Source organism: Mangifera indica, chromosome 3 (assembly GCF_011075055.1).
Source record: "Mangifera indica cultivar Alphonso chromosome 3, CATAS_Mindica_2.1, whole genome shotgun sequence".
Lineage (NCBI taxonomy): Eukaryota > Viridiplantae > Streptophyta > Magnoliopsida > Sapindales > Anacardiaceae > Mangifera > Mangifera indica.
Genome location: NC_058139.1, coordinates 20,974,224 through 20,986,668, shown reverse-complemented (window position 1 = coordinate 20,986,668; position 12,445 = coordinate 20,974,224). Strand labels below are relative to the sequence as shown.

Here is a 12,445-nt window from a genome sequence, read left to right as displayed (position 1 = left end):
TTATACATATCCAATTAAGATATATATATACATATATATTGATATATATTATTATATAATTATTTATTATTTTATTTTAAATTTAAAATTATTTAATCACATGATAATACATTTGAAAGTCTGTATATTTGTGTATCTAAAATAGATACATACAATTTTATTTGATTAAGTGTAATACTAAACTCATAACCTTAAACTTTCAAAAATTCAAACTTCCACCCATGAACAAAATTATTTTAAAAACTCAGTTAATGTTATTAGAAAAATCATTATTTAACAAAAAAATTAAAAAACTAAAATTTTATTACATTTTTTTCTCTCAATTTAAAAATCTAATAATTTATCTTTACCAAAAACTTAAAAAGTGGCAATTCCCCCCCCCCCGGGGATTTTGAAATTGTCTCCGGCCATATTGGCTCTCCCTCCCAATTTCATATATAGAAGTGTTTTTTTTTTTGCCTTCATTTTTACTATATTTTCTCTCTTTTACCCGTCTTGTTCTTACCATATTATCAATTCCAGAGGTTCGTATGGTTTTGAATTTTTCAATCTCTACTCCTTTTTAACATTCATGCCATTTAATATCAAAGCCACTGTCATAACTCTCATTGCAAACTTGGGACAAAGGTAATGGTTCAAAGACTGGTGAGAAACTGGATGAGTTTCTTCCATTTTGTCCCTGAAGCTTTCCGGACCCTGTCATATTGATTCTTTAAGGCTGTGCAGCACTAAAATTCTCTTGGTTTTGGCACAAAATTTGTAGCTTTCAGAAGTGATGGAAGACTATCATGAGATTATTTAATTGAATATTTAAATAATAGGAATATAATTTTAGTACAAATAAATTGCATAATATTTTGTGACTTGGATAAATTATAGGTCAAAAAACTTGCTCCCATTTAAGCTTGTAAATTTTTATTTATTAATTTTTAAAAATTTAAATACTTATTAATGAATTAATTTTTATTAAAATTTTTAATTAGGATTAAGGGTAAAATTATTATTTATTAAAATATTTAAAAAATTAAAATTTTATTATATTTTTTCTCTTAAAGTTTAAAAATATAATAATTTCTTCTCATCTAAAGTTTTCAAATTTTAAAAAACAACAATTTCACGTTTAAAGGTAAATAATGATTTTACCTTTAACCTAATTGAAATTTTTTAAAAAAATTGACTCATAGGTGAAAAAAATTGTTAGATTTTTAAACTTAGAGAAAAAAATATGATAAAATTTTAGTTTTTAAAATATTTTTAATAAATAACGATTTTATCTTTAACCCTAACTAAATTTTTTTAATAGAAATTAATTAATAGATAAATATTTAAATTTTAAAAGTCGGCAAAAGTTTAAAATTTTATTATAACTTAGGTGAAAACAAGCGTTTCGGCCTAAATTATATAATATCAAATACTAACAAAATTGATAAAATATTAAAAAGTATATTTCCGTTCTTTTAATATGGACAGGGCCGTCGATTTAAAAAAAAAAAAAACCAAAAAAGGAAAATTACACGTAGTGTATACAAATCTTGTAAACTATGACACTTGTAGAAGCAGAGAAAAATTGAAAGAAAAAAAAAAGCAAGAAGAAAGAGTTGTGAAAGGCCAAATCTAACAGAAGAAGGCCGAGAAGAAGCTGCAGGCAGAACGATTAAGGTATTCAGATTCATTCTCTTTCCCTCTGTTTCTCATGGATGAAATTGAGGCATGCGTTTTAATTTAATTATTTTTTCTGAATAATTTTTTTTTTTTTTTGGAATTTTGAATAAGAATTCAGTTTCATTGCAAAAGACAAATTTTGTACACAAGATAAATCAAGGTGGCAAATTTTTCGATAAATCCCACTTTCTTTCTTGTCTCATCTTTGTGGTCATTTCTTGTGATCTCAGATATTCTTCTTCTGTAATTTGAATTTCTGATTCATGTCAATCCAAGTTAGGAGCTAGCCGGTTGGATAGGGATGACAACTTATCCAAACTCATCCCCGTACCCTTTTTTGTCTGTATTTAGTTTTAAATATAATTTATAAAAAATATATATTACACTTTTAAGGGAAATTATAATAAAAAGGTCAAAATTAAGGAATTCTAAACGAAATTGTCTAAAATAATCAGGTTAAAATAAAAATACCTAATATTTATGAAATGACCAAACTGACTCTATATATAAATAAGACAAATTTTGATATTTTCCATGGAAAAACTGTCACGGTTACTGTGCAAATCCAAAGAAAAATCGCACTCTTTACTGTCCCATTGTCAAGTAGATTTTCGACGATTTTCTTGCTTTCCAACAACCGAAAATGGTCAAGAAGGTTAATATATCTTCCGTAATCTTGTTTGAATCAAATTATTGTTCATATTATTGAGATTTGAGTGAGATTTTACGATTTGAAACTTTAGGGTTTCGATTTTGAATAATGCTTAAAATGTTTTGATTCTCGGCTGTTTTCGTTGAATTTGTTGAGGGGTTTTGTGTTATAGCCTATGTAGATTTGATTTGTGTTGAAATTAGAGGCCGAAATGACGAATTTTTGGTAGAAAAATGCGTTCGAAGCAATCGGCAGTCTGACTGTGGGAACAGTGGATCCCACGGTCATGACGAATACTCCCATTGTCAAGAGACATTGACCGTGGGTTAGGGGGTTAAGTGGTTTTTTTAAAACATTAGGGAGTTGACTGTTATAGATTAGTCCACTGCGAGCGTTTCTGAAATTTGCCATGTGACAGTGGTTTGTTGCCGTGAATACCGTGGGTTGAGGAGAAAATTTACTTTTTTGAAATTGCAGGGGCGGTAATACATTCTAAAATTACTGAGGGGGCAAAGAATAAATATTGGACCTGTTTGCAATATAAATTTTCTCAGGGGGTAAATTGATATTTTTCACATCTAAGGTTTCTCAACGTGTAGTTTTCGAATTTTATATCCGTTTTTTCTATTTTAGATTTTTTCAATATGTAGTTTTCAAATTTGAGATTCAGTTTTTCAATTTTTGTGCCTTTTGGACACATTTTACTATGTAATGATCTAATTTCAGTCAATATTTTAGTTTTTTTGTTTATAGGATATATCGACTCGTATTTTTGAATTTCAGTTTCGTTTTTTCGAATTTCACCGTTTTATGATATATCGATTTGTATTTTTCAGATTTTGAATAAAAATGAGAGTGAAAGTGAGTGTTTGAGTGATATAAGAAGTGTGTATAATAAGAGTGAGTGAGAAGGGTTTATATAGATGAGGGGAAGGGTAATTTTAGTATTTTAGAAAAAGCTATGGGCATTTTTGCTTAGGAATAGGGAATTTGGGTATTTTTACTTTAAAATAGTGAATTTGGGTATTTTTGCTTAATGGAGGGGTATTTTGGCCATTTTTTATAATTTCCCCACTATTAAATATTTATCAAAATATTATTATTATTATAGTATTATTTAAAAAGGGGATGAAACGGGGCTGAGAAGGAAAAGGAATGAAGGGAGAATTATACTTTGTTAATGGGGATAAGGTTTCTCTGTATTCTCTCTAGTGAGAAGGAAAAGATACGAGAATGTGTCTCACCTTGTAAGGTTGGGTATGGGGATAGTTATCCATGCTCTCTCCCCTTTCCATTGTTATCTCTAGTTTTGGATCCAATCTGTAGAGTTGCCCTTAAGTTAGACATAAGGCTAAATTTCCTTTTTTAATTTTCATGTGAGTCGTATGTGATGATAAGTAAGGTGTGTTAGTTGTTGTTATAGTTAATATTGGATTTAGACTCAATAAAACGGATGGGTCACTCACATAATCTACGAGTAACTCGTCAAAAAAGGGTATGAATTTTAAAATTTTAAAATTATACTAATTTGGATTCACAAGTAATGAATTTTTGTTGGTGGGCCGAGTATGCCTACGGGTTACTCATGATTTTTTTCTTACTCATGTTTTCATTCCTTTTTAACATCAAACTTTCAACATATTTAGTATAAAATTCATATATTTTCTCTTTTTTTTTGACATGAAATGAGCTCATCTCCACTCTAAAATTAATAAATTTGTTATGTTGAAAAGAAATTTAAAGAATTTGAACACCAAACACTTTGTTATAAATATTCATTCTATGCTTAGTGCTAAAATTTTTTAGGTCTATAAAAGACATTTTTATAATTTGATATTAATTTTCGTTCTTCTACGAAATGCTTTTGTACTTGAGGAAAAATGTATTAAAAATTATGAAATGAATATATTAAAATAATATAAACAAAAAAGAAATAGTGAAAAATTAATATTAATAGATAATCCTCTGGTCGATCAATACCTATAGGATCGGGTATAAATTTTGGAAATCATTCCCAAATAAATTGACCTGTTTTGACGCACACTAGTTTTACCCATAGTTGTTTTTATTCGGTTTGCACCTAACGCACCAGACTGTTTGTCAGATTTAATTGAATTTGAATTAAATTTAAACTAAATACGAATTCATTGGAGATGTTATCGATAAGATGAATATTATCAACAATAGAATGAGTATTGCCATTGACTTACTAAATAATATCGATGAAAATAAACAATATCGTAAAATAAGAATTTATGCTAAATTCAAATTAAATTATTTAATTAAAATTTTAAACGAATTTAACCTAAATCAATGTGAATATCAATTTAAGCCGAGTTTCTTTGTTCGTATCCACCCTTCATTAGAGTGATGTATAGGGGAGTCTACGCCGTTACTCTGTGCCACTTAAAATGAGAAAGGCAACCGCAAATATATGCATATAATTGACGGCTCACAGTCTCAGTCACTGACGCCGTGACGCTTAACTCAAGTGCGCAGTTTAACTAATACTGACTCAAGCGGTACATTTTATCACCGATCCCTGAACAAAATCCATTTCTCATGAGGAATCTTGAGTATATCTGGACTGTACAAGAACTGACTTGTGTCCTTCGTAAACATAGTAACACTATTATTATTCTTATGCTCTGATTCATGGTGGTAACTATTGAACCTCGAACAGATCATCAAAACCCTCTCGCCATTGTCCCAATCCCACGTTGAATACTCCGAATACCCTTCCTTTTTTGTCTTTCTCACCCACCAGACACATCCACACTACCCAGAGAAACAAAATTAAACCAACAAAATCGTTTTCTTCTGGCTGATTTTGGCCGTGATTGTGGTGTTTTATTGTCATGATTCGTTGTTTATTTGTTACATGCACCATGCGAAGTACGTGAATATATACATACATATACTTGTATATAAAGTCACAAGTCAGTGTGCTTTGTGTTGTGTTGTGTAGTGTGTGTTGGTGTGTTTGTTTTGTTTTGGTGGTGGTGAAGAGTGATGACGACGGCGGCGAATAGCCAAGTGTTGAAGGTGAACAGAGAGAAGCTTGTAGCATGCATGACATGTCCTCTCTGTAAAAAGCTCTTTAGAGATGCCACCACCATATCTGAATGCTTGCACACCTGTAAGTATTTAGTTCTCGTTTTCTTTGTTTTTAAATTTTTTTCTGTATAATTTAATTATTTTTTTGTCCTGTTGATTCATGATATGGGTCTGGCTACATTTATCCGTTGGTAAGTTTTTCAGATGCAAAGATTGAAACTTGATTCATATTATGAATTTCTTTATATGCTTGTAATTATATTATAATATAACTTGGTAGATATATTGTTTTGTTCAGTGGTAGTCAGAAAATGTTTATTTTTTTAAATGATAATAAATTGATGTATTACCTTCCAGTTTCATGAATGTTATTAGTGGATTAACCTTTCAACCTTGATCTGAACCATTTCATAATGCCTTTGATTTTAAACACAGTTTGCAAGAAGTGCATAAGTGAGAAGATAACAGAAGAGGGCCTGAATAGCTGTCCAGTTTGTGACATCAATCTGGGTGGTGCACCATTGGAGAAACTCAGGTTCTTGATCATTCTCTGCCACCAACTTTAACATTCCTATGACTGCTAGTTGTCTACTGTTTATTCTGCAATACTGTGCTGTACCAAAGGAACAAAAGCAATAATTTACAATAATGGTTCTTCTAATGTGCATATCGCTAGTCCATCAGTACAAGTGATATATGCTAAGAGGGGCAATTATTGATATGCTACATAGACCTGGAAGTGTGTGCACGATATAACTGATACATTGGCTAACTGATCGATGCCCTGATGTGCCAAGGAAATAAAAACTTTAATGAAGTGCTGTTTTTTGGAATGAGCTTATGGATGATTGCTTGTTTTACTCTTGTTTACTTTCTCATCTTTCGATTTTATAGAATTTATAGTGCTGAATGATAATGGCCATAGTGTTTTAATCTGGTTATGTTGATGCAGTATATACATGATCTGTTCCAAAATTATGAATGAAGTTCAACTGGTGCAACATCTTTTCTGTAATTGATTTTCTTTTGATTGCCTCTAAAGCTATATTATAAGATACAATTATCCTGGTAATTTAGAGTTGTGTTGTTATTAGATGAATCTGGAAATATGTGTTTCCAAAGATTACATGCTGGTACAGTTTGGTTAAGTCTTGTATGAAAATATAAATAGAAAGAAAACAGCTACATAGGACTTCTCTTTCAGAAACTGAAAGAATCTCAGCAGACCTTGTATTTGATTCACCACATTAAGACTTCCCTCTCATGAAAGCTAGACCTCTGAGCTCCATTTTCAGGCCTCCTTGGCACCATTTACAGTATATGAAGATGCACATAAGGTAATTCTATAACAATAAAACTATACATCCAATTTTAAGTATCTAAGTGAACATCTAGACGATATGTCATCATGTGATTAGTGATTTTGAATTAGGAATAAAATAACACTTAATAATATGATGACACATCATCGAGTACCTAATTGGGTACTCAAAATTGGGTACACATGACATTGCTCGTTCCATAATATAGTTGAGTTTATCAATGCTAGTGATGTTTCTGATTTGAGTTTATTATTTGTGTTAACCAACAACAGACTGTCACATAAAATTGTTTTAGTCATCACAGAAATCCTGCTATTAAGGACACCTTATTCCTTCTGGAAAAGCTGCTTATTGATGTCTGTTTGTGTGATTTCATAGGCATGATTTTCCTATGCCACATCTACTTAGCATTATACTATGTCCAGTAATAAGAAGTCAATTTATTTAAAGATGTCCAGACTGAAGTCTATGTTCGTTGAATCTTTGCTTGTTTTCTTATAATCTACAGAGGAGACAGCAATTTGAGAGAGCTAAGGTTCAAACTCTTCCCTTCCAGAAGAATTAACTCTGGTGCCCCCGAAGCTGTGTGCTCAATCCCATTGCCAGCAAGAAGAAAAGAGAGATCTCTGTCTTCATTAGTGGTCAACACACCTAAAGTACCAGCCAAGCCTAGCCTTAATGGAAGAAGATCAAAGCCAGGTCCAAAAAAGCATTCTGCTTTACAAGAATCTGATCTTCGCATTCAGGAACCTGTTCAGGACATTGAAGATCACCATGAGAGTATAAGCTCACCAGAGATTATTAGCAAAATTGCACTACATAAAAGGCAGGAAAAGGTGGCTACGGTTTGGCTTTTATGGCTTGTTGTATTGTTGTAAATGACTAGTCCTTGCGTATAGTATGTAATAGCTTTACTACTGGCTTGATGCAGATATCTTCTGCTGCTGAAACATCGAACCAGCGTACACCAGATAAAGATACAGAGGAGAATACTGAAACTTTGGATGGGAAAGCTGATTTATGGAAACCCTTAAATTTCTTGGTGGATGCTGCAAGCAAAACAAAGTCTAACAAGTCTAATTCACAAACCAGTGTTGCCAAAACAGAATTTGCTGATGCCAATGATAATAAACGACTCCTTAAGGCCAAAGTAAAGGAATGTGGTAATGCAACAAAGGGCAATGATAATGAAAATGATGCAATTCCTGGGCCATCATCTTCAGGGAAACCAAGAAAATCTCAAGGCCGACCAAAAAAAGCAGCTGCCTCTGAGGTGTTCAATGTTTCAGCACAATCTGTGGTGGACACAAACAGCAAACATGATGGAAGATTTGGCCCCATTTGGTTCTCCTTGGTTGCTTCTGATGACCAGTGAGATTTTCATTTAAATAAATTCCTTTATAGTCTCATATAACTTGACTTTCTGATTCTTTATGGACTGTTTCAGGGAAGGAGATGCACCCCTCCCTCAGATATCTTCATGCTACTTAAGGGTTAAGTGAGTTTTCAATATCCTTTTACTTGAAGACCATGCTCATTATCTTTGAATTTTGGTATATGTTAGTGGTAATTTTCACTTGAAATGTTTTGGCACATGCTACATATGCTTTATTTACGAGTTTTCCAATTATTGTAGGGATGGCAGTTTGCCTGTTTCTTTCATAAAAAAGTATCTGGTGAAAAAACTCAATCTAGCTAGTGAAGCCGAGGTAAGTGCAACCCTTACTTTTTCCAGGGTTGTTGAGATCTCTTTCTGAACTGACCTGCTGCCGATAATTATGCAGGTGGAGATCTCATTGCAGGGTCAGCCATTGCTTCCTACGCTGCAGCTTCATAACTTAATAAATTGGTGGGTGCAGACAGGCTCAACATCTGAAAGAATACAGACCTTTGTTGGTGGCTCAGCTAAAGATTTTGTGATGGTTCTGTCATACGGCCGGAAAGCTTAACCCCTGTAAACATGTAACAGCAATGCTTACTGCAGTGATGGGGGTTGGAGGTCTGAGAAGCAACATTTTTCCCAGCATGCCTTTTCTTTTTGAAAGTTGGAATTCTCCTATCAATTTTGTTTTCTATGTTCAACTTGCATATAATGTAGCAAAATATTCAGGGGAAAGGTGGTAGACTATGATCAAATACATACTGAACTAACATAAAAAGGAAATATTCACCTTCTCATCCTTGCTTTAGCTTCTTGACTCCTAGCATTAATAATATCATAATTTCAAGAATTGAGATGAAAACCACACCTACATATCATGATGATGCAAGTGAATAGTCCTCTATGATTCTCTCCAACATATTAATAGTTAACATCGTGGTTTTAAAAATTGAATTAAACTGACTAACTCTCAAAAGAAACTATTACAATTTGTCAAAAAACCATTTTTTGAAGTTAGACTAAATTGGATTGGATGATTCAAACAGTTGAACTCGTTAAAAATCTTTAGTTTGATTTAGTCAAACAAAAAAAAAAATCAATTTTTTTAAATTTATTATTAGGATTTAAACTCAACACCTTATTTATCAATTTTAAGCATATATATGCTCAAGTTATGTTTATTTTTATATTAAAATAATATAGATATTTAATGATGAATTATACGAAATTATTTTAAATATTATTTTTAAATAGTTAACTAGTCCAAACATCGATCTAACTATCTAACCGTCAGTTAGACTAGAACCCCTTCATCGGACCGACATCCGATCTAATTCTAAAAATATTGGTTTAACATAAAACTTATGAAAACCTGTCACTTGCTTATGGCAAAAAATGTTGTGTGTTCAATGTTATCCTTGCTAAAGTCCTCAGGATCCACCGCGTACAGCAACAAAAAGACATGCTTGAAAGAACGGTTCGTAACACAAGAAGATTCTGAAATTATATCTGCTTTACTTTCCTGCCACGGAGAGAAAACAGTTTGATCCATTTCCGCAACAATAAGTTACAGCATGAAAAGTTGGAGTGACTGACAAAAATTTCAGAATGAAGGGACAATCCCAGTGAACACTCCCCATAAATTAAACCCATTGTACGTTCTTGTCTGTCAACTCCAAAATCTGATATTAGCCCCATTGTAGTTTTATGTAGCTAGACCAATATTTCTGGAAACCATGGGAACACTGTGCTGATATCCATCAGGAATGGTGGCTGATTATCAGTGGGTATCCCAAACTCCCAACAAACAAGAAGAATAGGGAAACAGATTATAACAGTCATTTCAGGGCACATTCCTGATTTCATATGGGGGCAACCTGACAACGAGAAAGAAAATTGAATACATGGTCGCTTAAGATATAAATCCCAATAACAATGGGTGGATTTGATCCGATTTGAGCCTAAGTTCAACAAAAGCTCAAGTCAAAGCCACAACACTGCCCAGTTCAACTTCAAGCTCCTTTGAGCGTGTACACAATGTCACTAGACAGCCGAAAGAATAAACAATATCAACCATGAAATAAACAGTATATCCAGATAAAAAAACTAGTCAATCTAGAGTAGTAAACATATCGAGCTAAAACTCCAAGACTCATTCGAACTTAGCTGTGGATGCAATCCCAACCAGCTGAGATCGGATCCACCCCTAATCACAGTCCGTAATAGACTCCAAACCCTTGAATGCAAACCAAAAGTTGGTCATAGATTAGATCAACCAACTCTTAATAGATGGAAACAAATGATAATAAGAGATGACTTTCCACAAGCTAATGCCATTTATCACAAATGGCAATCTTACTAATACCCTCTAATAGGAAAGAACAACTTTTTGTCAACCATAATCTTCCTCTGTATGAAGCATGAATCAGATAATTGGCTATAAAATGAAGAAAATGCATTACACAAGCTAACCTCTACACAGAAGGCAAGATGGCATTAACAATTTCAGAACACAAACTAGCAGTAATATTGAATCTACATTAGTACAAGTCCAAGAATTATAACACAAACACCGAATCAATTAAGCAAGAAACGATTTGAGATTAACTCAAAAGTATTCAGTCTTTACGGGCAAAAATTTAAAAGAATTAAAAACCAGTATAAGCACCATGTGGGCTATCGTCAAGATCATCAAGCAAAACACCATATGGTGATTCTTGGTCATCCATCACAAGATCGTCCGTACTCCTCAACCCCGCATGTAGAATCACCAAAGCAACCCCAATCAACGTGGAAACCAACACATTCACCCACACATGCGTCAAAACCAACCCCGTTACCGTCGCCGCAAAAAGCACACCCACCACGATACGGTCGTCGACAACGAACCCGAAGAGCGTCAAAGCGTCGTCGCGCGCGAAGTAGAAGAAGAACCACGCGACAAGCGAGAGTAGAAAGACGATTAGTGAGACGGGGTGGTAGATTAGGCTTAAGAAGAGGATTAATAAGAGGATTATAGTGTAATTAACGCGAAAATGAGTTAGGTTTTGCGTGATGCGTATGGTGGCGTCGGAAAGGGAAAGGGGGAGATTGAATGCGGAGATGTCTAGGAAGTCAGCCCAAGGGCGACGCGTGGCGGCGAGTGAGCGAGTGGTTTTCTTGACTCGAGAGAGGAAGCCGCCGTCGGTGGTTGTTGTGGCGGACATTTCTGCGGGCGTAGAGCGGAAGGGCGATTTGAGTGAGTTGAGTCAACAGCTATATTTCTTCAACCGGTCTAAATAAGTGCTTCGTGGATTGCTGAAGTGGGCCAAAAGGCCCATGTTAAGTGGGCTTTGGACCAAATAATCCAATTAGGAGAATAAATTAAGAGATTTTTATTTAAATAACCATTTTTCTGGGGCTATTACATGATTACACAAAAATGATGCAATTCTATTGTGAATCACATTGGTTGAATGCGATTCAGTTAGAATCAAATCATCTCTAGAATCGTACCAACATGCTATTATCCTAATTGAATTGCATCAAACCAGTACAATTCCAATAAGAATTGTATCATATTGGTGTGTTTTCGATCGGGATTAAACTAGCCCAGTGCAATTAAAAGTTGCCGATAATGAATGTTTGTTAATGCCTACTTTGAAATTTATTTTTTTATCTTGAAAAGTTATGTTATCAAGCTTGGGAGGCAAAATTATTTAATTTTGTTAGCATTATTCATAATAAAAAGTATTTTTGTTTTTTCTAGTGAAATTATTCTAAAAATTAACGATTTTCAACTTCAACGACAAAAATTTATCGTTTTGTATCGTTCCAATGGAAAATAGTCTATTAGAAATTGCTAGCATAGAGTGTTATGCTACTCATATTCCACTTGTGATTAAAACTTAGACCATGCGACTTCCCTTACCAATCTTCAAAAGAAAATATTTTTCTGTAGATTTCGGAACCCATTTAGGAAAAAAGTTTTGCATGCCTAGCTATAGACATGGTAGTGGGCTGTGCTAAACTTTTAACAAAAAAGAGGGTTTGGGTTTTGTTGTAGGCCAACTTAACCCTTTTGACATATTTACTTAATTATATAAATATAGTTTAAGTACTAAATTAAATATAACGATGATATATTATTATATAATTAAATATTATTTTATTTTTAATTTAAAATTATTTAATCATATAAAGATATATTATCATAATATTTAATTTAACGCTTAAAACTAAAGTTACAAGATTTTATCAGTAAATTTAGGGGGCGTTTAGTTGTTGTTTTTAAATATTACCTTGGTAATATATCTTTTATTCCTTTGTTTTGTTTGTGAGTAATAAAATATTACAGTAATCTTCTATTACCAATACTGACGTGACAAGTAA

The 12,445-nt window shown here is 33.0% G+C and overlaps 2 protein-coding genes across 3 annotated transcripts; one reads left to right on the top strand and one right to left on the bottom strand.

The window, feature by feature from the left end:
* Positions 1-1,515: 1,515 nt before the first annotated feature.
* LOC123210540 (E3 ubiquitin protein ligase DRIP2-like) lies at positions 1,516-8,882 on the top strand. 2 transcript variants are annotated; one of them, XM_044628958.1, is made up of 8 exons: positions 1,516-1,659; positions 5,283-5,453; positions 5,807-5,906; positions 7,202-7,529; positions 7,625-8,064; positions 8,141-8,191; positions 8,330-8,402; positions 8,478-8,882. In XM_044628958.1, exons 2-8 carry the CDS (start codon positions 5,327-5,329, stop codon positions 8,640-8,642), a joined length of 1,284 nt encoding a protein of 427 aa, XP_044484893.1. In that variant the 5' UTR covers positions 1,516-1,659; positions 5,283-5,326; the 3' UTR covers positions 8,643-8,882. The 2 variants fall into 2 exon arrangements, with proteins under 2 accessions (XP_044484893.1, XP_044484894.1); XM_044628959.1 differs by lacking the exons at positions 1,516-1,659; positions 5,283-5,453; positions 5,807-5,906 and adding an exon at positions 6,359-6,708.
* Positions 8,883-10,549: 1,667 nt separating this feature from the next.
* Positions 10,550-11,342, bottom strand: LOC123210523 (PRA1 family protein D). Its single transcript, XM_044628925.1, has one exon. The coding sequence runs from the start codon at positions 11,278-11,280 to the stop codon at positions 10,723-10,725; it is 558 nt and encodes a 185-aa protein (XP_044484860.1). The 5' UTR covers positions 11,281-11,342; the 3' UTR covers positions 10,550-10,722.
* Positions 11,343-12,445: the final 1,103 nt, after the last annotated feature.